Raw genomic sequence first — 25,567 nt, forward strand, 5'->3', positions numbered from 1 at the left:
TTGCTCCTATAAAGCGCCCCGACCCGAACACTTTTGGCCCGGGTCGTTCAGGGGCTCCACGGGGGTGCAATGCCACCTCTCTTTTTACTATCATATGATAAATACATTTTTCCCCAAACAAAAGGGTAGTCCAATCCTTTATTTACCTTACGTAACTTTGCTTTAAAATTTGGACCTATCGCACCCCGCCTCTACCTATAGTTATGAGCAGCTGAGCCTCAGTGGGTCACACCCTGGGCTCTTAAGGTTGTAGCCTACGGTACGAATGGGTAGGTGCAAAAAAGAAAAGAATAAAAAACAAAGTTATGCTAAGGTAAAAATAAGGAACGAACGGGACAAGCTTCCCTGAACAAAGTAGTTCCATCACAAAAACAAAGTTGATGTATTCATGAATACACAAAAACACTTTACACAGGGGGCTCCCCCATGACATTATCTTTTACATCTGCTTAAAGTTTTTCTACTCTAAAACTTCTACTATGGCACCCCAGCGGCATCGGCTACCGGCTCGACTTGCGAGGGTAGGGGCTACTCATCCTCTGACTAGGCAACTGTTTGGCTCGGTCAGGAGGTGGGGCTGACTGTCCAATTCCTACCCCAGATGCCATGCCATCCATAGGCTGGGCAATGTCCTCCTAACGCGCGCCTTCGGCCATGTCCTGCATGGCAAGCATCCATCACCCACTAGCGCGAAGGCTGGCTCGGCCACCAACTTTGCGTGTGGCAGTAAGCTCTCCCCAAGCGAGTGGATGTCCTCCATGCTCTAGCTGTCAGCATACCTGACTGTAGATGGCGGCAAAGTCTAGGTCCAGGGTGGTATGTTCGCCACTAAAGTCAACACCCCCGACGTCCCATAGAACAGCCCATCGGTGATGAGGGCTCGAACCTCATCCAGAACCTCCGCCATCCGGATGGCGGGCGCTGCTGGTACTTGGCGCCGACCCAAAGACCTCCGAGACGATGAGCTGGGCAACATTGCATATCTAGTCAAGTTCCCCCTTGAGAGCACATCGCTCTTGAAGGGACTGGGCCAGCGCCTCCTGCATTCCTGGCCAATGGTCGCCTTGGCCATCTCCTAGGTCCCGCTCCAACGACTCCACCTTTCCACCCAACTCTGGAAGAAGGGCGATAAGCTTAGAACCAAGCTAAAGGAAGAAACCAACACATCAAAAAGTAGAAAAGGTACATACCGAGGTGGGTGTTCTCGAGGATGGAGGGTCCCTCCTCCTATCGAGTCACCTGCTTGTGCAGTTGGACGTTTGCCTCCTTAGTCCCCATCACTCGGCTCTAAAGCGTGAACACTTCCTGGTCGGCCTCTGACCGGGCCTTTCGCTTCGAACTCCTAGGGCCTTTTGCTCCATCTCTAGGGTCTCTAGGGCACTCTAGAGCACCACCTTGGTGTCCTGCTAGGGACTTCTATAGCACCACCTTGGTCTCCACCTAGCTAGACCTTCGCCGCCTTAAGCCCCCTGCTCAATGGTGGTTGCCCGCTCCTACCGCAAGCTGCTCCATCGCCCGCGCCTCGGTCTCCTCTACCGCCTAGTCTTCGGACTCACAGCGGGCGGACTCTAGCTCGTGCTCTAGCTCGGCCATTTCGAGTGTGCTCCTCCCAGAGGAAACAAGACTTGCTGGCACGACATCCCCTCCAAGCCCTACAAAGCAAGGGGCTAACACGCTGAAGCAACCAGCAAGAAACCAAGGAATCAAGAACAAATCATAGATAACTTACCTCTACAGTGCAAGGTAGGTCAACCATAACCGCCTGATGGACGGACTTGACCCGCTCCAAGGCCTCCTTAAGCCTCACCCTGGTTTGGGCGAGATTGAACTCCATCATCACTCCGCTCTCCCCTAGGAAGTGCCAAAGCACCACCTCCTCGTCATCATGGAGGATGAACCGAGCCTTCCTTGGGTCACCGGAGTAGGGCCACACCAGATTATGGCTCACCCCGAACCCACTGGAAGGCCTAGCCAATGACCGAACCACCGCCAGCTCCTGCGATGGCCCGATAGCTCCACCTTGTCACCTGCTTCGCCGTCGGAAGGGATCTCCACCACCTTGATTTCACAGGCCACCGGTAGGTGTTCTGGCTCTAGCCCAGCCGTATGTCCCCCTGGCACCTCCAACTCCAACCAGGAGGCTTTGCCGTGTGGCCCTCGGCCCAGTGAGGCAGGGAGACAGGTCTCCCTTTCCTCTTCCGCCATAGCCAGTGGAGGAGGGGCCATAAGAGTTACCTTCGACATGGCCTCCGCCTGTCACCACTGGGATCGCTGCCAACACCATCGCCGCTGCTGCCACCATACTAGCGACCAACTCAGGGGGGCATCACCCCTAGAAGGGAAGGACCCACCGCCACCACCATGCTCTCCCTATCGCTCATCACGGTGTGCTACAAGGTGGGCCTCGAATCCTCTTGCATGGGAGTTGGGGTGATGCTCAGCCCCATCAGCATTTGGCTACTGTCGAAAAAAATACAGGTTAGTCGCACTCTAGAAGATTCAACAGTGAGATTGAAAAGAAACAAAGAAGGCATACTGGGACAAAAGCGGTAGCGCTCTGAAGCCCCAACCCAAAAACAATGGGCCCACCGAGCGAGGGCCGCTCCTGGGCCATGATCCATGCCCCCTCACTTCAACCGGGGGGGGAGTCGACCCGACCAGCTCCTGCTCAGCCTACACTGTCACCATGACCGTCGGCTCGAGGCACGCCGACCATAGCAGGTGGTGGGGCATCCCCCAGTTGCAGGTCACGCTGGCCCCTGAAGATGCGTGAGTATGAACCCACCCCTCTAACTGCCTGGCTTGCTCCGCCATGCCCAAAGCAGGTAGGGACAAGGCCGACGAAGCCTCAGAAGGGCATGGTAACCGCGTCCACTTCGCCTCCCATTCACCGATGGCATCCGCGCTCACGGCGTGCTTCCTCAGCACTGGGAACGTCACCGCGCCTCTCCACCTCCTGCTCACCGCCAGTGGATGTGGCCATAGGATCATGACGCTCTATTGAGGTCACGACGACCTCCTAGTCCTCCTCCTCAGAGAAGTTCACATCATCACCCACCTCTGTGGGGTCCTCTAACTCAAGCTCTGACTCCACGTTGCTCATATTTTCCCTGGCCCACACACACCGGGTGATCTCCATCTCCTTCTCATGCTTCTGCTGAGCCTCCTCGGGTTTCTTCTTCTTCCTCTCAACCACCGCCTCCTTCAGGGTGGCCTGCTAGGCCGCACCCTCTGGCCCCTTCGAAAGGTGCGGCAGAGACTTGTAAACTCCAAGTCCCTATGAAATAGGCTGACTCCAAATCAAAAAATAGGAGAGCAAAGGGGAAAAGAACACAGAGTAAAGAGAGGGGAGCATACCCATTTGGACACCATCGCGGCGTTGAGAGGTCCAGGGCTTTCCATCAAGGGTCTCTTTAGGCCTCAGCTACAGCATCCGATCAAGGCGACTCCAGACCTCATCGTTCGGTAGCTCCTTCGGCGACGCACGATCGAGGTCCATCGGGCCAGTTGTACTTCCACATCGGCCACGCCCTCTTTGCTAGTGGAGCGACCCAACGGTGGAAGAGGGTGTGGAACACCCGAACCCCTGTAAAGGTCATGCCGCATGAGCTTCTGGAGCTCGACCTCAATAATCTCCACCTTCTTCTTTTGTCGGCTGGTGGGGCCCCACTGACCAGCTCTCCTGCCTCTCCGACCTCCTTGCTGGTGAAAGGCAGGAATGGTGCCTTCACTGGGTTCCTGATGTAGAACCATTCCCAATGCCACCCCCTGATTAGAATCACAGGGGATGTACTTAGGGGTATGAGCCCGACACACTCGGTTTCTTCTCTAGCGCGAAGCCCCCCACCAGGCCTAATCATGAGCAGCTTCCCCTCCGACAAAGCTTGCCCTAGAGAACATCTGCTGGAAGAAGTACACATGTGGCTCCTATCCCAAGGAAGGCCTCACACACAGTAACAAAGCCGGCTGATATGCAGCACCCCTAGTCGGATTGAGGTGCTGCAGCTCCAGGCCCCACTCATTGTGGAGCCCACATAGGAACCAGTGTGCTGGGGTATTCTAACCCACACTCATGAAAGGCGAGGAAGGAAACAACCTCATCGGCCCAAGGTTGCGGGAAATCCTCCCCCCGTAGGAGCCCTCCAGTGCGCCACCTCCTTCGGCTGGCTAGAACCCCTTCTCGGCAAAGGCAGCCAGCACCGACTCCCTCACGACGGATGACCTCTAGCTCGACATTGCGCTCTAGGTTCGTGAATGGATCTGTGAGTTTTCTCCTCTCCCTCGCTCTCCCCTTTTCTCTCCTAGGAACCGCCACTGATACTCGAACGCTCTGGGCAAGAAGGAAGAAGGAGGAGAGGCGGCGGATAAGGAATAGGCAAAGGAACGACCCACTCCCTTCCCCTACTTAAAGAAAGAGGCACATCAGTTGTGAAAGGCAAAACAATAGGGGCAAAAAACCCTCACCCTTCCCCTATTCAATGCGGATGGGATACGATGGGACGAGCTCTGACCGATGGGAGGCACCCTACCTGATGGAACAGCACCTTGTCAGACAGGACATGGCCTAGGTATGGCCCACCACTACCACATGCTAGGCATAAGAAACAAGGCGCCACTATGTGCAGGTGGCCCTCCGCCATCCCTAGGCGGGACTTGGAAAGCCCCAAACGATGGGATCTCTGCACTAGGAGAGACCAACAGGCTCCCTGAGTCAATCGGACAGCTTAGGCAAATGCTGAGAGATAGGTAAGGAGCAGAGGGACACCCCATGTGGGCCATGCCGACTCCATCATGAACTGACGAGCGTGGATCCCAGGTCAGACATATCCGATAGGAGCTCATCAAACCCCATCACTTGAGTCATCAAGGTAATATTACCAAACCCTCACTCTTTCTTCATATGAACATTCTTTTATCCATGCATGCATTCATTCATTCCATACATCTAAAAGCATCACATATGCAGTTAAATGCATCACAACGCTCCATATTGCATCATGAAGTGGCAGTTGCCTCATTCAACATAACCAACAACTGATCAGGGTTCGAAGGATGGCCCACAAAGGGCTCGAGGCTACCTCACTGTCAAACAATGCCATGGGAGAAAATGCAAATGAGCCCCAAGCGGCCCTCGCCTAGTCTGCCCCAAAGCAGACAGGGTCATCTCAACCTTCTCGTTCGATCCTAATCTCCCACCAAACCCAAAGAGTCTCCATCCGAGGGGAGGTCAGTGAGCCACCCAGGGTCGGTCTCCGGAATGACCCAGGCATGTGCCGGGTTGTAGGTTAAGGAGTAGTGAAGTGCCACATGAGGGCTATGCCAACCCTGTCATGAATGATGGACCTAAACTTCACTCGAACGTACCCATTAGCGAGCTCACTGAGCGCGTCACTCGAGCCATCGAGGCAAGCAATGTTAGCTTAGCCCCTCCGGTTGCGAGAAACCGCGGATAGGGTAATGCACAAAACTCAACCGACCCCTACCAAGCCAAATGGGGCTTAGGGACTCAAGACACCCAAATGCCTCAGATGCGCATGGATCCGCAAGTCTATCTCCTCCTATCCCTCGGCGCGCTCGACGCCTAGATCCGTGACTCCAACTCACCCGATCCCCTAGCGCGCCCGACGCCTAGATCCGCGAGTCCATCTTATTCGATCCCATAGCCTGACCAGCGCTTGGATCCATGACTCTGACTCACCCAATCCCTCATTGCGCCCGACGCCTACATCCGCGACTCTGACTCACCCGATCCCTTGTCATGCCCGACGCCTAGATCCGCAACTCCGTCTCACCCGATCCCTCATCGCTCCCGATGTCTGGATCCATGACTCCATCTCGCCTGATCCCTCGACCACGACCAAACACCTAGGACCATGCTCCCGAGAACGATGGGTCAGAAGAGACTACGCCTACTATAGTGCACACACTCATGCCTGCTATCAAAACCCCCCAGGTGATTCCGCCCGAATCACCCGAGGGCTCGAAGGCTACACCTGTGGGTGTGATCACGCACACCCGCTGATGAAACGAAACTTCCCCCGTTGGCAAAATGAAAAACCCCCCAGATGATTCTACCTGAATCGCTCAGGGGCTCGAGGGCTACACCCGCGGGTGCGCTCGCGCACACCCATTGTCAAGACAAAAATCCCCCAGATGATTCTACCCAAATTGCCCGGGGGCTCGGGGGCTCCTGTTGGGTTCATAAACCCGGGGTCCATCATGGACCGACTTCCCAACAAAGGCTCAGCCCAGCAGACAACGTTGTGAATGACGCGCAACTCATGGGCCGGCCCAAATATCTAAATGATAGGCTAGAAGGACAATCCAATCTCTGACTAGAAGGCCTAGCCGAGGAGGAACGGTGCCCGCTTCCGACTCTGGCCCATCTCTCTGACTAGAAGGCCTCAATAAGGAGGAACAACGCTCACTTTTGACTCCGGCCCACCTCCGGATGGCCTCTCTGACCTAAAGGCTTGGCCAAAACACCACTTCCGACTTCGACCCTCGTCTCCGACTGGGGATGCGCAGAACCCCTGCTTATAGCTTTTCTCCGACTAGCGCAATCAGAGCCGACTAGGATCAACCGACCGGGGATGCCCACTCGGTGAGGACTAGGAAACGGACAGGGCACTCAAGTCAACAACAATACCGAGGATCATACCCTGTACACCTATAGGATAGTACCAACAGGGCATGTCAGAAGGGTACCCTATAACCTTCTTGGCATGTCAGAACCCAAGCAGTGTTATGGGCACCGACATTTGCCCTATAGTGTTGTGGGCGCCATCAACACCCATACCAGACAAACACAGTAAGGCTCCCCCATGTGCCTCTAGGCATCAATAGTATGGCAGGCACTGACATCTACCATATCAGAAGAAGACTGATGCAACCTCCCACATGCGTCTGACAACAATAGTGTTATGAGCGCCTACCATCATCTTATACCCGACGGCGTGGGCAACAAGACTTAGTAGCATACGTACTCTCTCTCTCACACACACTTGTAAGGCCATCCCCTTCATCTATAAAAGGGGATGCGCTCTCTCCCAACAAGGGGCGATCCCTCAGTTCACTTACATTGATTCACCCTCTGTAGCTTTACACACTCTAAAGCTACACAGAGCACAGACTCAAACACTTAGCACATAGCGGAGCTCCCATCACTATTGGCCCTTCAGACCGAAGTCCAACCAGGACCTTTTGCACCCCCCACCTTTCTCCCTTCCATTTGTAACCCCACAACAAACTTTGAGCACCTAGGCTTAGGAATAAAGTCACCGACTGACTCAAACTGGACAGTAGGGTACGTTGTCTGAAGCAGTATAAACCCTATGTCATTGAGTGCTAGGCCACATCCGATCACAACATACTGGCAAAACTACAAATATTTATGTGTTGGTCACTTTCTGCACTCACAAAAGGAGTGTACCTGTTGTCGTACTACATGTCCAAGAACCCATTGTGGGTTCTAGGACTGAAGGAGCGGAAGGTCCTACATGGAATAAAACATAGTCTCTCGTTACTTAACCAACACATGTACGCTCACAAAAAATTGAACAAGACATATAGATTATTACCTGCTCCTCCGCTATGAGACGTCCTCAGTGGGCCTCCTCGTACATCAGGTCGAGCAGGTGGAACTACACCATCCTACAAAAAAAGTCAATGAAATATAAATTCAATATACAATGAAAGATAAACTTAGAAATGTACAAGCAATTGACACAATTACAAGCATAAATTGAGACATGCATAATTAATTGAATGAATACGACAAATATGAAATAATGAAAACAACCAATAGTCGCACCTCACTAATCTACCAATGGCAAGTGCGTGAATTGTGGCCTAGTCTACCACACTTGCCACACTTGTACTGCTCAGGGTCAGTAAGAAATGGGGTTCCACTCCCATGCCTCGTTCTTCCGGGTATATTATCCATAACCATCCTGTGCCTCATCCTCTTCCTTGATCCACGTTTGTTTCCAATGGTAAGCTGGATCCGCAATGTACTTTGGCTCATCATATGGAGGCCACTCTCTAGGGTCCCAGAAAAGCACGAAGCAAGGGCTCCATGTGTGCACAAGCGTGTCGACACTGAACTCGTGAGGTATCCTGCTCTCGATATTAAATTTGCGATGCCTAGCTACTGCCACCAAATGAGAACACAGAAAGTGGTACTATCTTAGGTTTACCACAAGTACATGTGAAATCTTGGAGGATTACCACATGCATCCTTGACTCTTAGACCTCACCAGTCGGACATTGTACCGCCCCTATGCTCAAGCTGAATAAGTCCCTATGGCATGGTCAAAACATGTAACCTCATGTGTGCCAACCCTTTCATTTGCCTTCTCTAGGTGTGCCTTTGGTTTTGAAGCCCATATCTCTCCATCACTCCACAACTTCAATGCATGGGTGTGTCTATCAGTTGAACCAGGCAACAAGCTTGTAGAAGGTGAATTGAACCATTGCATTCATGGGCATACCACGTATCCCCAATAGCAACTATTGAATGACTCAGCCATGTTGCTACACTAAAACTCGTACCTCCATCCATCGACGTCTTGAGCTCTTGTCGATTTCTCCAAATCCCTCATCAAACCTGTGAGTCCATTGTCTACCTTCTGCATTTGATGTGGTTCTGACCTGCTCTAACTTTTTCTAAAAGTACTTGTCCTTAAGCTATCAAGCATCCTCCTAGAACAGATCAAAGTTATCCTTCACACCATCCTTCAAGAGTATATTCTTGGCAAGGTGCCGAGTACACCAACGATGGTGGAAAGGTGCATATCCCTCTATCTACTCTTGCACGGCATTAAGTATGCCCTGGTGCCTATCAGATATGATGTCAACCTCCCTTCCAGGCCCAACCACATGTATCCGGATTAGCCTCGAAGAACCATCTCCCAGCTGTCCTTGTTCTCCTTCTCAACCAAAGCAAATGCCAAAGGAACCAACTTGTTGTTCGTGTCATATGATATGGCTATAAGAAGTGTGCCCTAGTATTTGCCAATCAAGATTGTACCATCAATGGAGAAGATGGGATGACTAGTGCCTAAAGGCCTCGACACACTGAGGGAAGCACCAGAAAGCACTGAAAGAATATCTACCTCCCATCCTTCCATGCATTTGGTTTTGGAATGTACTCATAATGCATGCCTGGATTCACCGCTTTGATTGCATTGAAAAGTATTGGCAGCTGCTCATACCCATCCTCCTAGTCCCCATATATCATCTTCCACGTTCGCTGCTTAGCCCTCCAAGCTTTACCATAAGTTATCACATAACCTCCATACAACGCCTCAATGGTCCTGATAATTATCCTAACCTTCATGTTGGGTTCTCCCTACAATAGTCCCATCAACCGCTTAGGCAATGAGGGTAGATGTCAACTGTCGATGCTTCAATGTCAGCACATGGTCAGCATAATTGTGTGGCCCGACAACTTTTATGATCTTCCACTTTTCGGTGACCTTTTGCTTTCTTGCACAAACCCTCTATGGGCAGCGTTCCTTGTCACACACAACTGTGTAATGGTGCTTCGTATATGAATGCAAGACCTTGTAAGGTCTCTTTCGTATCACTAGCAAACTGCCTACAACCACCTCTTCAATGCAGGGAGGTCCTTGAATACCCTACCTTTCTCAATTACCATGTTACAGCTGACCTCAGGAGCTTCTAGGAGCTCATCATCATGTCCTTCTACACACACCTGATTGGAATGAGCAAGATCGCTGAACTCATGAACTCTTGGATCACGGCGGCCGGGAAAGATACGTCTCAAGCATCTCAACATTACTCTCTGTCAGCTCTCCAATAGGGCGATCATCATCAGAATCAAGATCCCTTGCCATCTCATATGGCTCCGAATCAATCATAGTATCAACACTATTGGAGGCATGGAATCCATCTCCACAGTGCACTTACGCGACAATCAGGGGGCACATCCACATTGTCAAGAATGTCTCCTGCAACATAAGTAGAAAAATGAGGAAAGAATGAAAAAATGGATGTAAGGAAGGGGGTAAGCTCCCAATAACCATGCGGATAAGACACTTACTCGGATGATTCTATGTCAAAGGGATCTCATGAGGAGGATCTGCCACAACATCATGAGTCTGACAACCATCTCTGACTAGCTCATTGGGGGCAGATTGAGCATCGGGAACTGTAGATGCAACCTCCACATCCATATCAGGTCCTGGGATGGGAGGGTCGAAGTGTGTCTGTTGACCCATTGGTGGGGAAAACCCATGAGGGATGGGATCAACTAACACCCGATGCACAACCACGTCCTAAACTTTGGAACTGGCACCTCATAGTCGATCTCACATAGTTCTTCCACTAGGTCTGCACACCCAACTGGGATCATCTTCCTTAGGATGTTGGGAGGGGAACCTAGGTGAAGTACACCCTCCACTACGATGTCATCATCTCTATGGCAATGTAGCTCCTCCCGAGCCCTTGCAACCAAATCACTAAATGAAGGCTTCTCATTGAATAACACATGCACGCTTTGCATCTCAATAAACTCAACATATCCATAGCGATCTCTTTTCACGGTGCCTCCATGATATATGCTCACTAGGTTGTCCATCTACTAGTTCAAACAAAAATTAAAATACAGTTCGTTTAGTCCAAAGTAGCTGCTATATAGTACCTCTCTAATAGATACTAACCAACTACATCCTAAATAATTATGTCACTAGCTATCTAACTATATTTATCTCACTAACTAAATCAACTAGCTATCTAATAACTATATCTATGTACCAATGTGACTAGCTATCTAACTATATTTATCTAACTATATCTATCTCACTAACTAAATCAACTACCTACATCATCAAATTTACTAGAAACTACCAAATAATCAAAATAACACTACAATTCAAGCTAACTAAGTACCCACATTGCATATTCAAAAATTTTACCTGTCCAAGTCAATGCACGCTGGGAGAAGGGGTCGTGTCGCGGTCGGGGTCGCCGGAGGGAGCGCCTATGCCCGTGGCGGACGCGGCGAGCCGGGATGGACGAGGCGGCACGGGCTAAGAGGGAAGGCGCGCGGCGGGCGTGGGACGGCCGGCGCTCCGCGCAGCGATGCGGCGTGAGCGGACTGAGGCCACGGGCAGCCGACAGCGGCGGGGGCCGGCACGGGTGCGGCTGGGGCCGCGGATGGCCGGGACTCTGTGCGGCGGCGGGCGCGGCGGTGCGGCAGCGGTGGCGACGCCCCGGCTTGGGAGCGGTAGAGAGAGAGAGGAAGAGAGGAAAGAAGGGAGGGTCCATACGTAAGACAGGGCTTGGCGCCAATAACCACGGCGCCAAGATCTACGGCGCCAAGGTGGCTGCCAAGTCACCGCCACGTCTGCGTCGAGCCCAAGACCTAGGCGCCAAACCCTCTGACGCCAAGATGTGTAAGCTCGGCGCCACCATCGATGGCGCCGAGCTAAGAGTCCAGATTTTGAAAGGATACCGTCGGGGGACATATTTGTGAATAACTTTAAAAAAAGACCAAAAAATAAAAAAATTCGGTGCATGCAGCAACCAGGGCCTGGCCGGCATATGGGGTTCAGAAAGACCAGTCAGAGATATAGTAAAAGATGGCTGCACAGACGTAAATAAATTTAAAAGCTGCATGCGTATCATTTGTTACTGTACGACTACATACTACCCCACGTACAGAAGAAATTGACGTGCCTCCATTATCGTCTCTTCTTTTCTACGAACCATATATTACACTATTGTACATTTTGGAACGGCAATGTAGAATGTGGTAATTTCTTATAGTGAAAATGGTAAAAGCTACACGAGTACGTTGCTTCTCATGAAAAGAGAACAACACGCAATTTCAAATTTCATATGAATATGTATGCTCGGATAAAACCTTATAGCTACTGCTTTCTTTAGGGCGCTTCTACTAGCTAGCAGAGTAGCATTGCTGATTCGATGATGAATCAACTCAATACACCACACAGTTATCCCCCCCCCCCCCCCCCCCCCCCCCGCCCCCACCCCCCACCCAAAAAAAAAACCTCGATACATCACACAAAACGGTTTACATGCATGCATGCAGACAGATAAAATATAACTTCGTTTCAATTAACAACCAGTCACCTGCTGGTGTAGTAGTACGTGGGAACATTCATGCTCCTGATCAATATATAATGCCCATGTATATGGGAGTAACCTTAATTTGCATAATGACCATCATGCAAGTGTAAAGATGAGTTACTGACACCTGCTTATAGGCCTACTACTTTTTATGTACACAGAAACCTTATATGACTACGGTACGTGTATATATATTTAAGGCAAAGAAAGGCGAAGATAAAAGAAACTCCGATCCAGCAGATTTCCTATTTCATCTCGAAAAGGATGAAACAACTGTACGTGTAAGCCTTATTTATCCTCTGATAATCATTGTATCCAAGTGCTGGGGCAAACAAGAAACTAGTATATTATAGTAAACAAGGGGGAAACAAACTATATATCACCTTAACTTCATGTAGTTTTTAATTATACATAGTTTGAACGTGTCACATCTATCCCTTATATAGATGCATAAAGCAATATAAATACCTTCATGGATCAGAACAAATTAAAGCCAATGAATTAACAAATACTATTCAAGCACTCATGCATGCACCGTATGTTTCATGAAGTATCATGTACCATATGTTGAGGAATGAGCTAGGTAGGCCTATCTTTAATTTGTATGAAATTTAATACATTCAGAATTATTTCATGTATACATCCTAGTTTAATACAAATTACTTAAAGTTGAGGAAACAAAGAATAAAACATAATACAATGGTTCCTGGTGTATTAAATTGGATGCTCCACTTCCATTGTCCAAAAAACGGCTCATTAGTATGAAATTCATCCTCTCACATTTTCAGCTAGTTTTAAAATAAAACCTTGAGAGGCCAAATGAAAATCGGCAAACAGTTCGTTATTGAAATTGATAAATATTTTACATGTATACATCATTGAGTAGCTAACAAAATTGCCTATATATTGAAATGAAATGGTAGACTAACACACCCAGGAATCAGAGATGCTACACAAACTAGAAAATGGACAGTGTGAATGAAAATATGCAAATGTAGTCACTGAAAGTTTGATATAGTAAACGTGTTTCTAAAAGGAAGATGATATGCAAAAATATTATGGCTGACCACTATCCTTATGTTAGTTATCTGCACCAAGTGTATTTAACAAAAATGAAGATAATATGTTATAGTTAGAGAAAAGGATTATTTACATGATTTTGTCACCAAGCACTAGTAAGAATACAAAATCCAACATAAAGTGGAAACACATACATCCTTAGGAAACTTCAGCAATCTTCCAGTGTACTTGATTTTGAATTAAATGTGCACACCTAATCTAATCAAGCACACGCATTCTCTATCTTGAAAGGGATACCATATCTTTGAATCCATGATAAATCATTTAGTTGTGCAGCTACATGGCATGGTCTATAAAGCTCCTGATCAGTTGAAGCTATATATTGAAGTACATACTATTACTGGTCATGCATGTAACAATATGATTTCTTTACAAATAGGATGTTGACACAGACTTAGGTCCAATTTGTTTTAGCTTGCACAGGTTATATATGCAGCTTGCAACTTTGTTAAAATCTATAAATTGAATTTAAGAAATCCCAGATTGTAAGCAATGTAAATTATAACAATCCACGGGCTAGATTGTTACAATCCAAACAATTGCTTCCCCAACATGTAAATGGTAACAATATGCAAACAGAAACAAATAGGACTTTAATGTGTAGTATTCAATAAAAACAAGCACTGCTAGTAATAATGATAATATACTTACCAGCTTTAGCCCACTTGTATGTTATTAATCCATTAGAGCTAGCTATGCAGTTTTCTTCAGAAATGTAATGCATGGAAATGGTTTCCATAGTGATGGAGATGTCAATGAATTTGTCAAAAGAAATAGAGATATCAATATTCCTCAGCATTTCAAGCTATATATATACATGTCATCCATCTCATCTAGCATGTACACGTACAATAATATAACAGGAATGTGGTTATGTTCTTTATATGAGCGCCAAAATTCAATCTTTTCTCTACGAATATGAAGGGGGGAGAGGGGGGGGGGGGGGGGGGGGGGGGGAGAGAGAACCACCCAAAAATCAATATGGAACTAGTATAGGCATTATGCAATAATTAGCATGACCATTCAGTCATCACATGATTTGAGATAATGGTCATGGACTATATTAGGATCAACATAGCACAATGACAGTTTATGACCAAGGTATAGCATGCGGCAATGTGTGTTGTACAGAAATGGCAATGAGGTGCAACTTATGCTTGGACAATTAACGAACTTGGCTATTCTTCTCAGTGTATGTTTCTTGCTAACCGCCAGAAGTATGTTGGCGGTTAATTAGCCTTAACATATTTCTCCTCCAAGTTACACATGAGTTTCAATTTTTTATATCCAACAAATGCAGCTTATATGGAGGACTTTCTATATTAATTCTTTGTGAGATCGAGGTCACAACGCTGTTCTTGAGATAATACCCCGACTGAGGGCAGTAAGTTCAGAAAAGCAAGACGAATTAAACCACCATATGCAAAGTGTAGAAAGAACGTATAACAAGCAGACACATGCATGCAGACACTGCTCCTGGCTCTTCTTCTTTTTTACCTCCCCATAACTCCCCATTGCCTTTTCCAGCTTACTACGGACCAAAGGTACTTTTGTCATTAGACACAGCATCTATACATGTCTATTCTAGCCTCACGAGTGCAAAAAGATCCCCCTCCTACACCTTACTAGTTAAGGATACCTATTGCTGAGCCGGTACGTGGCCTTTGCCTCCATTGCTCCCAGCAAGCACACTCAGGAAAAGAGACGGTGATGTACAGGCTCTCTCCTCACTGTCTCGCACACAAAGGACAAGAACACAGAACGCAACCAAGGCTACTGGCTCCATCTCCATGAGAGAGAGGTGAACATCGACGCAGCACTGTTCCTACTACTACAGCAACAGTTGTGTTAGTACTGAGGCTGGCCCTCTTCGGCTCTTCCCCAATAAATCGTCCATCAGACGTACAAAGAAGTTAAGGCCAGTGGCAATACCTTCCCCTCTGGCTCACCCTCTCCTTTACAGACTGCCAGGGCCATAAAGAACTCTTGGAGTCTATACCACTCAAGGCCCAGACAAACCAAACTACACATGATTTAGCCCACGGCGGGGTTAATTTTCAGTTGACCTTACGTAAAACCACAAGAGAAGTCTTCCATTTTGCTTGTGCTGGTGCCTAATAACTGCATGCCTACCATACGATCTACTACATTATGACATGATGCACCATGGTATGCATATGTAGTATGGACAAAGAGTGAGCAACAGTACAGAAAGTGGTAACCGGGCAAAAGCACGAAAATGAAAACAAGAGTGCCAGCAGCACCAGCACTCATAATATAAACAAGAGATGGTGAGCAGTACCGATAAAAGAAGATGAGAGATGATTCAGAATTTAAACAACTGACCTGGAAATGCTTCTAGCTAGCTCCAAAGGGCTTTGCCTGCTGTAAGTTGACTGCTGCTAATGGACTGTCAATGTTGTTGTCTTGCCATCATGCTTTCTGAGAAGACTGTGCGGTTGCTACTCCAATCTAGGACGAGAACAGATCATCCATATGATGCAAGAAAGGCACAATATATATTGCACCCCATTCATGGGGCTAGGGATTCAGATCTTGGCAGTGATGCTGTGGAGTGTGCGAATTTGAAGGTGTGTTATCATATGTAGGGACATACGACAATCGAAATTGTCCAAACAAACTACATAAAGAGTGAAAGATACATTCTTAAGGAGTCCAATCGCACGAGAAAAAGGGATAAAGCAATAGTAGCGAAGCAAAAACTGAGTCAGATTTGAAACCATATGAAAGCAATAATTGATTAATTAATTCGCCTAACTTCTATATATATATATATATATATATATATATATTGTCAAGCCAACACAAGAATTTGAATGGCCGAAACAAAAATTGGAGAACAAGTGTTAAGAAGGCTACTCTAGATCCTATCATCAAAAGTTATAATGGAATCTCAAAAGGTGAAGAAGATGGTGAAGAAGGTAGCAGACGGAAGGAAGAATTTTTCAACTTTCCTTTTTTACTCTCCCGATCGATCGAGGTCGCGAGCTGATCGATCTCGCTCACAGATCGAGATCCAATGACGAATGCGCTTCTCTCTTAGAGGACGATGATGACGACGGCGACGAGGCTGCAGATGACTCGGCGGCGCCGCGTTGAGGAGAGTCGAAGAACCTCAATGGCCCCGGCCTTTGCCATCCCGGCATCCTCAGCGACAATGCGTTGGCGTCTTGGCTTGGCTTGGCACTGCTGTCTGGTTGCGGGTTGTTGTCGAGGTTGACCCCAAACAGGCGGACTCGCTTCGCGGCTGCCGTTGGGCTGTTGACGAGCGGCACCGAGTCGAGAACCATGGGCAGGCCGTGCGTGACCGCGGGGCTGCTCGGTTGCACCATCATAATGCTGCGCAGAGGCGGGGGCGGTGGCGGAGGCGGCTGCGGCTGCGGCTGCGGCTGCGGCTGCAGCTGCAGCTGCTGCGGCATGGACGCGCGCGGGGGCATGCCTTGTGAACCGAAGAAGAGGAGCTGCCTGGCCGGCGCGGCGGCGGCGTTGATGTTGCGGAAGTCGAGTGCCTGGCGGAAGCGGTGGTGCTCGTAGAGTGTGGCGGGCGGCGGGGGCGGCATGAAGAAACCGCCCGCGCCGCCGCCCCAGGGCCCAAGGCCATAGGGCGACGCGACCGGCGCCATCGGGAGCGGGAGTCGCGGCATCCGGTGCAGGTCGCGGGAGTCGGAGCGGCGCTTCCAGTCGATGAAGAGGCGGTCCCTAGCGGCCTCGCCGGCGCCGCGGCAGAAGGAGACGGTGTCCCCGGCGTCGAGGTGCTTCTCCTTGACGAAGCGGCTCCAGCCCTTGGTCATGACGTAGCTCTGGCTGCTGTTCCAGTAGGAGTAGCGGAAGCGCCAGAGCTTGCCGGCGCGGTCCTCGAAGCTGAGCAGGAGGCCCTTCTCGTTGGCCGCCGCGTCCAGCGGGAAGTACTTCTCCGCGTGCTGCTTCGGGATCACCAGCCGGTTGAGCTTCCCCACGTCGCTGGGCGTCACAACCTTGTCGAACATGTGCTCCTTCTCGATCACCTCCACGTCGTCGCTCCCGCCGCCGCCAACGCCGCTCCCGGACGCCCCGGCGCCGTCGCTGGAGCGGAGGGCGGCAGCCGAGCCCGACGCTGACCCCGAGGCCGCCGCCGCAGAAGCCGAGGACGAGGAGGCGGCGGCTCCGGTGTCGGCCGTCGTCGCAGCCGCCGCTGTCATGAAGGGGATCTCCCGCGGGGACGCCTCCTCGTCCTCCTCCTCCTCTTCCTCCTCGTCCTCCTCCTTGGAAAACCTACTCGAAGAGCTCGCGAACTCCATAGCTAGCTACTACGCTCCGGCCTCCTCTTCGTCTTGGACGCCGCCGCCTCCTCTTCGCCTTTCGAGCGCGCGCCTGCCTGTCCCTGTTGCGGGCAGCGGCTGTGATGCGACGCGGACGCGGTCCCCTGCGCGGCGGAGACTGGATGGCTGGCTGGCTGCTTGGTTTCTTGCTGGGGGAGAGTGAAGAAGAGGCGGGGGATCTATCCGCGATGAGCCCAGCCTATCTATATCTACCACTCCTATCTGTCTGCCCTGCCCGCCCCTCTCTCTCTCTCTCTCTCTCTCTCTCTCTCTTCTAGTTTCTCTCTCCTCTCGCTGCGTGAGTGAATTTGACCCGGCTAGCTAGTTGGACGGCACGGCCGATCGGGAGGGGAGGGGAAGCGATTCATCTGCCTTTGCCGTTCGCATTGGCCGCCCGCGCGCCCTCGCGCTCGGATCGATCTCCTCCGCGCGCGCGTCGGAAGAAGAGGGGCAGGAGGCCGGGATCGATGTGAGTGACGGAGAGAGAAAGTGCGTGGTAATTAAGTGCGGTTGTTTAGATCTTCTCTCTCTAGCTAGCCATTAGTGGTGCTTGTTGCCAGGGGAAAGCGAGGGAGCGAGCTGTGGGAAAGCTGCTAGCCGCTGCCGCGCTTGCTGCGCTCCCCCACAAGGCGAGGGGGGGAGCTCCATTCCAGCCCAGCGCCCCAGGTAGGGGTAGGCGGAGGCGAGCTGGCGAGGGGAGACCCGGCCGGAGAGGCACTGACTGCCCTAGAAGATTCCTCGAAGGTGACCGGGCACAACCTACCGCTCGTATTCGACTAGTAGACTAGTAGGAATGGTGCATTGCATTATTATGCATTAATTTCTATTCTCAGAGTATATTGTAGTACTGTTGAGTTGCAGACTTTGGAGTACGTTGCATGGTGCCATGGTCGTACTGCTTGCCTTTCAGTATTCTGTTTTCCGGTCTTACTGAATAATACTACTAGTACGTAGGGGTATACAGACTGTACTGTGCACTGTTACCGAGTGTGAGCAGCGGTGTTAACCATAAATAATCGGCCGACTCGATCTGAGCGATGAAATTGCATACAACTGACAAAACATGCAGTAGACAAACGTGTATTTTCAGTGCATTATTTATATATAATTACAGTCGTGAGTTTACGAACGACATCGATCCCAATTTACATTGTCTGTGCATACCGCATACACAGGAAGCCGTTGAACGAAACAATGCTGCACAAATCCATCCTTCGAAACAATAATTCTTCCTGGATTGCTAGGGAAGAAATGATGTGCATATACTAATACCGCTATACATACAAACATATCCATATATGGCCAAAAGCCAATGCGCTGATGTGTCCTTTTGAATTTCGGGGGAAAGAAAATTCGTGTCCGCTGACCACGGTAAAAGAAACAAGCTGAATGTGAATTGCTCTGCTGGTAGTTGATGAGCAGGTAATTAGGCAGGGGGGGAAGTAAGGCTGTGGTACTGCAGCCGCGGTGTAGTGTAGCTTTGCAGAGAGGAGAGGAGGATGGCGGGAGTAGGGTGGGGCCCCCCCCTATGAATCAACTGGTTGGGCTCATGTGAGCTCGTCCTTGTCATGATATGGGGATCAAGTATGACACGCATGCCAACCGCGAGAGACAGGCTGCTGCCTCTGTAGATCGACTCAGCTCACAGCTCGTAGCGATGCTTAGAACCAAGAGATCAGCCAAGCAAGTCCATTTCTTCCCACCACACATCGCTCTCATGGGTGTTGCAGTGCAGACGACGATAATCACATGTGCTGCGTCCTGGACATGTTGCGCAGCAAATTCTGACCATTAGTAATATCTTCTTTTCGCTGCGTCCAGGACATGTTGCGCAGCAAATTCTGCCCCAACTCCCGTACTTGTAGGGTTCATGCTATGCTAGCTAGTGGCAGCTAGCTGCGATACTCTGACCATTAGTAATATCTTCTTTTCGCTGATATTTTTCCACTAGTAAATTTTCAAGTGCTCAAAGATGACCTACAAAAATGTTTCTTATAAAAGTGAAAATAAAAAAAATTGTGCTTTAATTGGTCAAGCATGCAGGGATATAGTTACCAAATGAAGTGTGACTTTCACATATAATTACCGTCAAGGTTCTCAATATCTAGCTATAATTAAGTTTGTTATTGATAGCTATAGTTGTGCAAGGCGTGCTACTATATATATAATTTATTTTCGAATTGCACAGTACAACACAGACACTCACAACTGAACACTCACCCCCTATGAACGCACGCACGCAACCCCTACCCTTATGAGCATATTCGAAGACTAGGCCGGTAAATCCTCAAGATTGACAAAGTCACCACAGGCACCTGGCTGTCGACGCACTAAAAGCACAACGCCGAGAAAAACCACTAGGCTACTAGACTCTTTCGCTACTATATATATGACTGGCGCTACTTATTCTGTTGCCTGACCTTTATGCTGATGCAAATGCTATATAAAACCTTAGGTTATTATTTACTAGCATTTTTAAAAACATATCAACATTGTTTGTTTTTTTCGCTCTCACCTTGCAAGATAATTTAATTAACACGAATCCTGTTTTGTTTTCACCTTGCTTCAACTTTCTTAGATAGTAGCGGTCATCAAGACTTTTCCTAGTTTATGAAACGTGTGATTATTAGACATGTTCTATCAATATTATCAAAGATTTTCCCTTTATACTTGCAATATATGATGCACGTTTTAAGAGAAAAAAAAAAGAAATAATCATGGATGATCTCCATGTCCATCAATAACGCCATGATAGACGAGGCATGGAAACCACATACATCATGAAACCAGCCACCATTATTGATGAAAGGGTCGTTTGGGGGTAACGGGCAACAGATCAGACATGGCAGATAGTGTCTAAAAGGCACCTAATATGCAATATGCTCATACCATAATGCTTTACAAGTGCTTTTCTCCATAAAAGAGATTTAGAGTGTAAAATTCGTCTAGAGGGAATATTATAATGTTTATTGAGTGGAGGTAATGATTGATACGTGTATGGTGCATGGACCCATTTTACAAGGCGGGTGAGGTGTCCTGGCGTGAGGCTTCCCCGAGACAAAAAGGCCAGTACGGTTCTAGAGACCTTCAACCAAAGTATCCGTCCATCCATCGAGCGGAGATGCCCTGACTCGAGTGACGGGTGAAAGTAAAAGTATCTGCACTTTATTTTTATCTGTAAACACGCGCGCGCACTGCAGGAAGGAAGCTCGCTCGCTCGCTCTTGGAAATGTGGCGTGCACATACTGCCAGAGTACCATACAACGTCAAGCGTCCTCTCATGATGTGGCGCCCCCATTTTTTTAATCCATCCCCCGGGGTGAGGGGAGCTAGGGCGGTACCGGTCGTTGTTGTTGGAGCAGCAGTGCTGTGTCGTCTGTGCGCAGTGCAGCCGTGCAGGGGAAAGGAGATTAAAGCAGCCATGCGGCGACGTACTCGCTTCCGTCAATTGGCTGGACAGTGCCTGCACGTCGCATTACCTGTTCCCCCCTGTCGTCCCTATCTCTCGCTCGTGCCCATTGGTGGATCGGATCCTCCTCCTCCTCCTCTCAAATCTCAACATTTAAGTGCTCATGCTTTCCACTAAACTAACAGCAACTGGATCATCGCGCGCAGTTTGTAACTGCTGGTGCCGCTCCATAGTGGTTTCCTGCACGAAGTACTCGGAGAAAGATTTGCCTTTTTAAAAGACACAAGGGGGCCAATAATTCAGCTTGCATGAGCAGACACACCCACACAACACACAGTAATACTGGTTTGGTTTCCTACAACAAGGCTAGATTTGCTTGGCGCCCGCTTTCGGGGCATTATTTTTATTTATATAATACATAATCACAAAAGGGGCATTATCATGCAAGCTTGACGGGCATTGCAAGTGCGCGGAACACCGGTGCAGCGTTGTTTTACCGGCGGCTCCACCGCAAGTCCATGCAGAGGCTTCTTACTTACACGTGCATAGTCGTCGTCGGACGGAGTTGGCCCGCCGGCGAACCGAATAATGCACGAGGGAGAAAAGGGCCGGCCGCCCGGCGGCCTTTATTTGACTTTGCAGGATCGGAGAAGAATAGGCGGCACAGTGTGCGTCCCCCGCCAGCTTCAGTTCCATTGGGAGAGAAAGCGAACGAAGAAGAAGGAACAGGCGAGGAAAAAGGCAAGCGCTCGAGTTGTATTTTCCCGACTAATCAGCACGCCCTGTGGATGACAATTACGTACGCGAGTGCTGGCTGGGAATCCTGGGATGCATGGCCAGAATGCACAGGATGCTGCGAGGCCCATCCAAAGACAAATAGGGCAAGTGTGCACACAGCTAGCGCTTGGGGAAAGCTAGTTTGTGCATGGCCGGCCCCTAGGCATATACACACATCATCTGTAGATTTGGCATGGAGGTTCGGTTTAAGTAGCGACCAGCTTGGAGCTGTGTAATACCTCTCCACATGCTAGGTGATGAGGATGTACCTCTGAATTACTCTTCGATCTTTTTTTTCATGAAAATATAGGGTGGTGGTATTAGAGTATCAGATGGCCAGTACTGGTAGCACAGTAAGTAAAAGCGAAGGACCACTACTACTCAGAGCATGCGCAGTTTGTTCTCTTTGGAAACACTACTCAAATAGATTACTGGTGACATTTTCCAGGGTATATAAAAACTGAACAAACACACACACACACAAAAAAAAAAAAACAGTCGTCACTCTCTTCTATCATGTGGCAAATTTGTGCCGAGTTTTCCCGCTGGTAAATTAGTGGTGTTGAGTTGTTCTCCGGATGGAGGCTGCAGTTTATCAACAGGTCAGGCTCAATAGTACATCTATTAGATGTTTAGCACGTGCAGCTACCATCACTCCATTTTTCTCCTTGATTTCGCCGTGTCCATCACGCAAAGCAACGCTACAGATCATCCCACGACAACTGTGAGAATTTCCCTTTCAGGCGCCAAGTTTTCTGCGAGATATATATATGTATATATAGGCGAAGCGTCTATTTGTGGTGAAACCGCAGCCCAGCACGCCTCATCACTTCCAAGTATAAGCAAACATCCGCGTCGTGGAGCAAGGCCTAAATAGTAAATTCCATCACACATCGTCCGCATCAGGTGAGCTGTGTTCATTATAATACTATATACATACATACATCTTGCTTGTGACTGAACCATTTAACAGTCGTGCTTGCATCATTATATAGACTGTTAATCAAGCTACATATACATCCCTGCACCCATCGGTCCAGAGTAGACTGTTCAACGCACACTTAGCGCTAGCGACGACTAAGACCACTGCACTAATCCGCGGTCTTGGTAGGTTTAATTTCTCACTTAACAATAATACTGGTACATTTGGCTGTGCAAGCTGCACCTGCAAGACTCCATTGTACCCTAGCCAGGAACCGGCCTTGCATTGGTGGTTAAAAAACAGGAAGCTCATCCCAAAGCAGCAGCGTCGTGGCTTTGACTCATTCTTCTTCCTCATCGGCTGGGCGCTTTGGAAGGAGCGTAATGCAAAAACCTTCAACAGCTCGATAACCACGGCTCAGGAGCTCGCGTTATTGGTGCAGGACGAGGTGGAAGCCTGCTGCATGGCCGGGTTCAAGCGCCTCCGCTCACTCGTGGCCAGGATGTGAGGCTTCCCGGCTGCTTCGTGTGTTTTAGTCGCAAAATAGTTGCTATGTAATCGCTTTATGGTGCTCGTTGTTCGTTGGAGTCCGGTAACCTTGGATTACCATCTCCAAGTTGTTGTTTGAAACTCCTTTCTTCTTAATGAAAAACACGCTTCGGCGTGGTCGGAAAAAAAAACAATAATACTGGTACGTATTGGTAACGATGATAGGCCTAATCTTTGTTTTGTCATGGTCCTAGCTAGCTCATCTTCTTTTCTCCCGATACTCTGGCGGCCAGTCGTCGCGCGCAGGTGAAGAAGCCTGATGTGACGCGCGAAAAAAGAAAAAGGGCTAGTCTCGCGCGCGTGATCTAGCCGGTGACAGTACACAACACAAGGCAGCTAGGATGTAAGTATCAAGGAATCCATCAAAATCGTTCTGCCTTTATTTGCATTGTCATCTATATATTATCCCAACAGTTTTGGAGAGGCATGCAACTAGTAATAACCAATCTATATACTATGGTACAACTACTCCGGCCAGCATATCTCGTTCGCAATCGCCAAACAGCGGATCAAGTCATGCTTAAATACACTGATATATACAGATTACATGTCCTTTGATTGCATATGGAGATTATAGACAGATGGCTGATTCCTATATTTTGGTGTGTTTAGGTCATGCAACTACTATAAAAGCAAGAGGTGTTGTGTCCTTTTCATCCTTCCTAGTAGTTGTAGCTGGTACGCTTCCATGTTCCGTCTATTGATTACTATTGGCTACCACTACTTGATGATCAATTTAATCACATCGGATAAATTGTCTATGTAGTACTAGTACTATGTGTATATAAAGTTTTCGTGCATGCACGGCATATATTATTTATTTATAGGATCACATATTAATTATTAGTCTGTTTTTTTTACTAGTCAAATGCCTCATACCAAGACATACATAACAATCAGATGCACTAATGACGAAGAGCCTAAATGTCGTTGGAGTTCGGATGGTGCTGATCATAGTCAGAGCTGTCTGTTCTCAGGTCTCAGAGCCTACTACGACCCAACCATGATCAGATTGATTCCTTCTCAACACTTTTAATTTCATCCACATGCCGTACCGACGTTTAGGATTGGAGCGCAAATCCTGTCTGCGAGTAGAAGCATGATTAAGACAGTTCTGCTAAGCGGCCGTTGGCCCCGCGTCAATGCAAGGCCATTGGTCAATTTTCTAAGGCCAATGGCATTTGTTATATATAATAAAGGTTACCTTGTAGGACTTGTAAATTAGAAATGCAAATCAGAGTGGTTCGAATGCAAAAGGTCTGAGACAAGAGTACTTTCTGCTTCTTGTAAAATTAGAGAAAATTTCGTAGTAGCAGCTGGTTTCAAACAGGTGCGCGCGAGCGGAGGTGCCTAGTGAGGCCAATGCAGCAGTGGCAGGGATTCATTAATTGCTCCCCAAATGTTTCTGTAGATTCCAGACCGGACTTCCAACTTGGATCACATCAAACCATGAAATGTCCTCCTCTACTTTGGCTGATTGATGTGATCCGTTGCCTTGGCATGCCTGGGTAGTCTGAAACTCGAGGAAAAACGGCCTGCATCGATTCAGAGTGTCTGACAAGCACAAATACTTCTTGTAGTCAGAGCACACACTTCGCCCATTATTCCTAGTTAACAAAAAATACTCCATCCATCACAGATCACTTTTTTTGGGGGCAGTCAGAGAATCTGACAACAACCACAAATTCAGCTTACAGTAGCTTTCGACTAGGCCATGTTTGGTTACTACAGAAAAATTTTAGTCCCTGTCCCATCGAATATTTGGACACATGCATGAAGTATTAAATATAGATAAAAAAATAACTAATTGCACAGATTGTGGCTAATTTGCGAGACGAATTTTTTAAGCCTAATTAGTCCATGATTTGACAATGTGGTGCTACAGTAAATATGTGCTAATGGCGGATTAATTAGGTTTAATAAATTCGTCTCGTAAATTAGTCTCCATCTATATAATTAGTTTTATAATTAACTCATATTTAGTTCTCCTAAATAGCATCCGAACGTCCAATGTGACATGGACTAAAATTTAGTCCATGGAACCAAACACCCCCTAAGTCATCTTTTAGTCTAAGTTTGCCCCAAGTTTTTAGAAATATATTAACATCTATGGTTATCATGACATTTAATAAGGAATTCAGTAATAAAACTAATTCAATGATATAGATGTTTTAGTTTATTTTTTATAAGCTTGATCGTCAAAGATCGAAAAGTTTAACTTAGAACAAGATTAAAATGATATAATTTAGAACAGAAGAAGTACATAATTTATTGAATAGTCTTGTGACCTTGTTCTAAATTATACTACACACCATGCGCAGAGCGATGCGACCTCGTTTTGGAAGAACAAAAAACTTGCATCATCATACTCCGTATATCAATGCCTTAAAGTAT

The 25,567-nt window shown here is 48.2% G+C and overlaps 1 protein-coding gene across 1 annotated transcript; it reads right to left on the bottom strand.

Annotated features, from left to right (window-relative positions):
• Window positions 1–7,598: 7,598 nt before the first annotated feature.
• Window positions 7,599–18,229, bottom strand: LOC136497032 (B3 domain-containing protein Os02g0683500-like). Its single transcript, XM_066492821.1, has 2 exons — window positions 15,544–18,229; window positions 7,599–7,653 (listed from the first exon to the last, which is right to left on the bottom strand). The coding sequence occupies exon 1, from the start codon at window positions 17,493–17,495 to the stop codon at window positions 16,221–16,223; it is 1,275 nt and encodes a 424-aa protein (XP_066348918.1). The 5' UTR covers window positions 17,496–18,229; the 3' UTR covers window positions 7,599–7,653; window positions 15,544–16,220.
• Window positions 18,230–25,567: the final 7,338 nt, after the last annotated feature.

Source organism: Miscanthus floridulus, chromosome 12, assembly GCF_019320115.1.
Source record: "Miscanthus floridulus cultivar M001 chromosome 12, ASM1932011v1, whole genome shotgun sequence".
Classification (NCBI taxonomy): Eukaryota; Viridiplantae; Streptophyta; class Magnoliopsida; order Poales; family Poaceae; genus Miscanthus; species Miscanthus floridulus.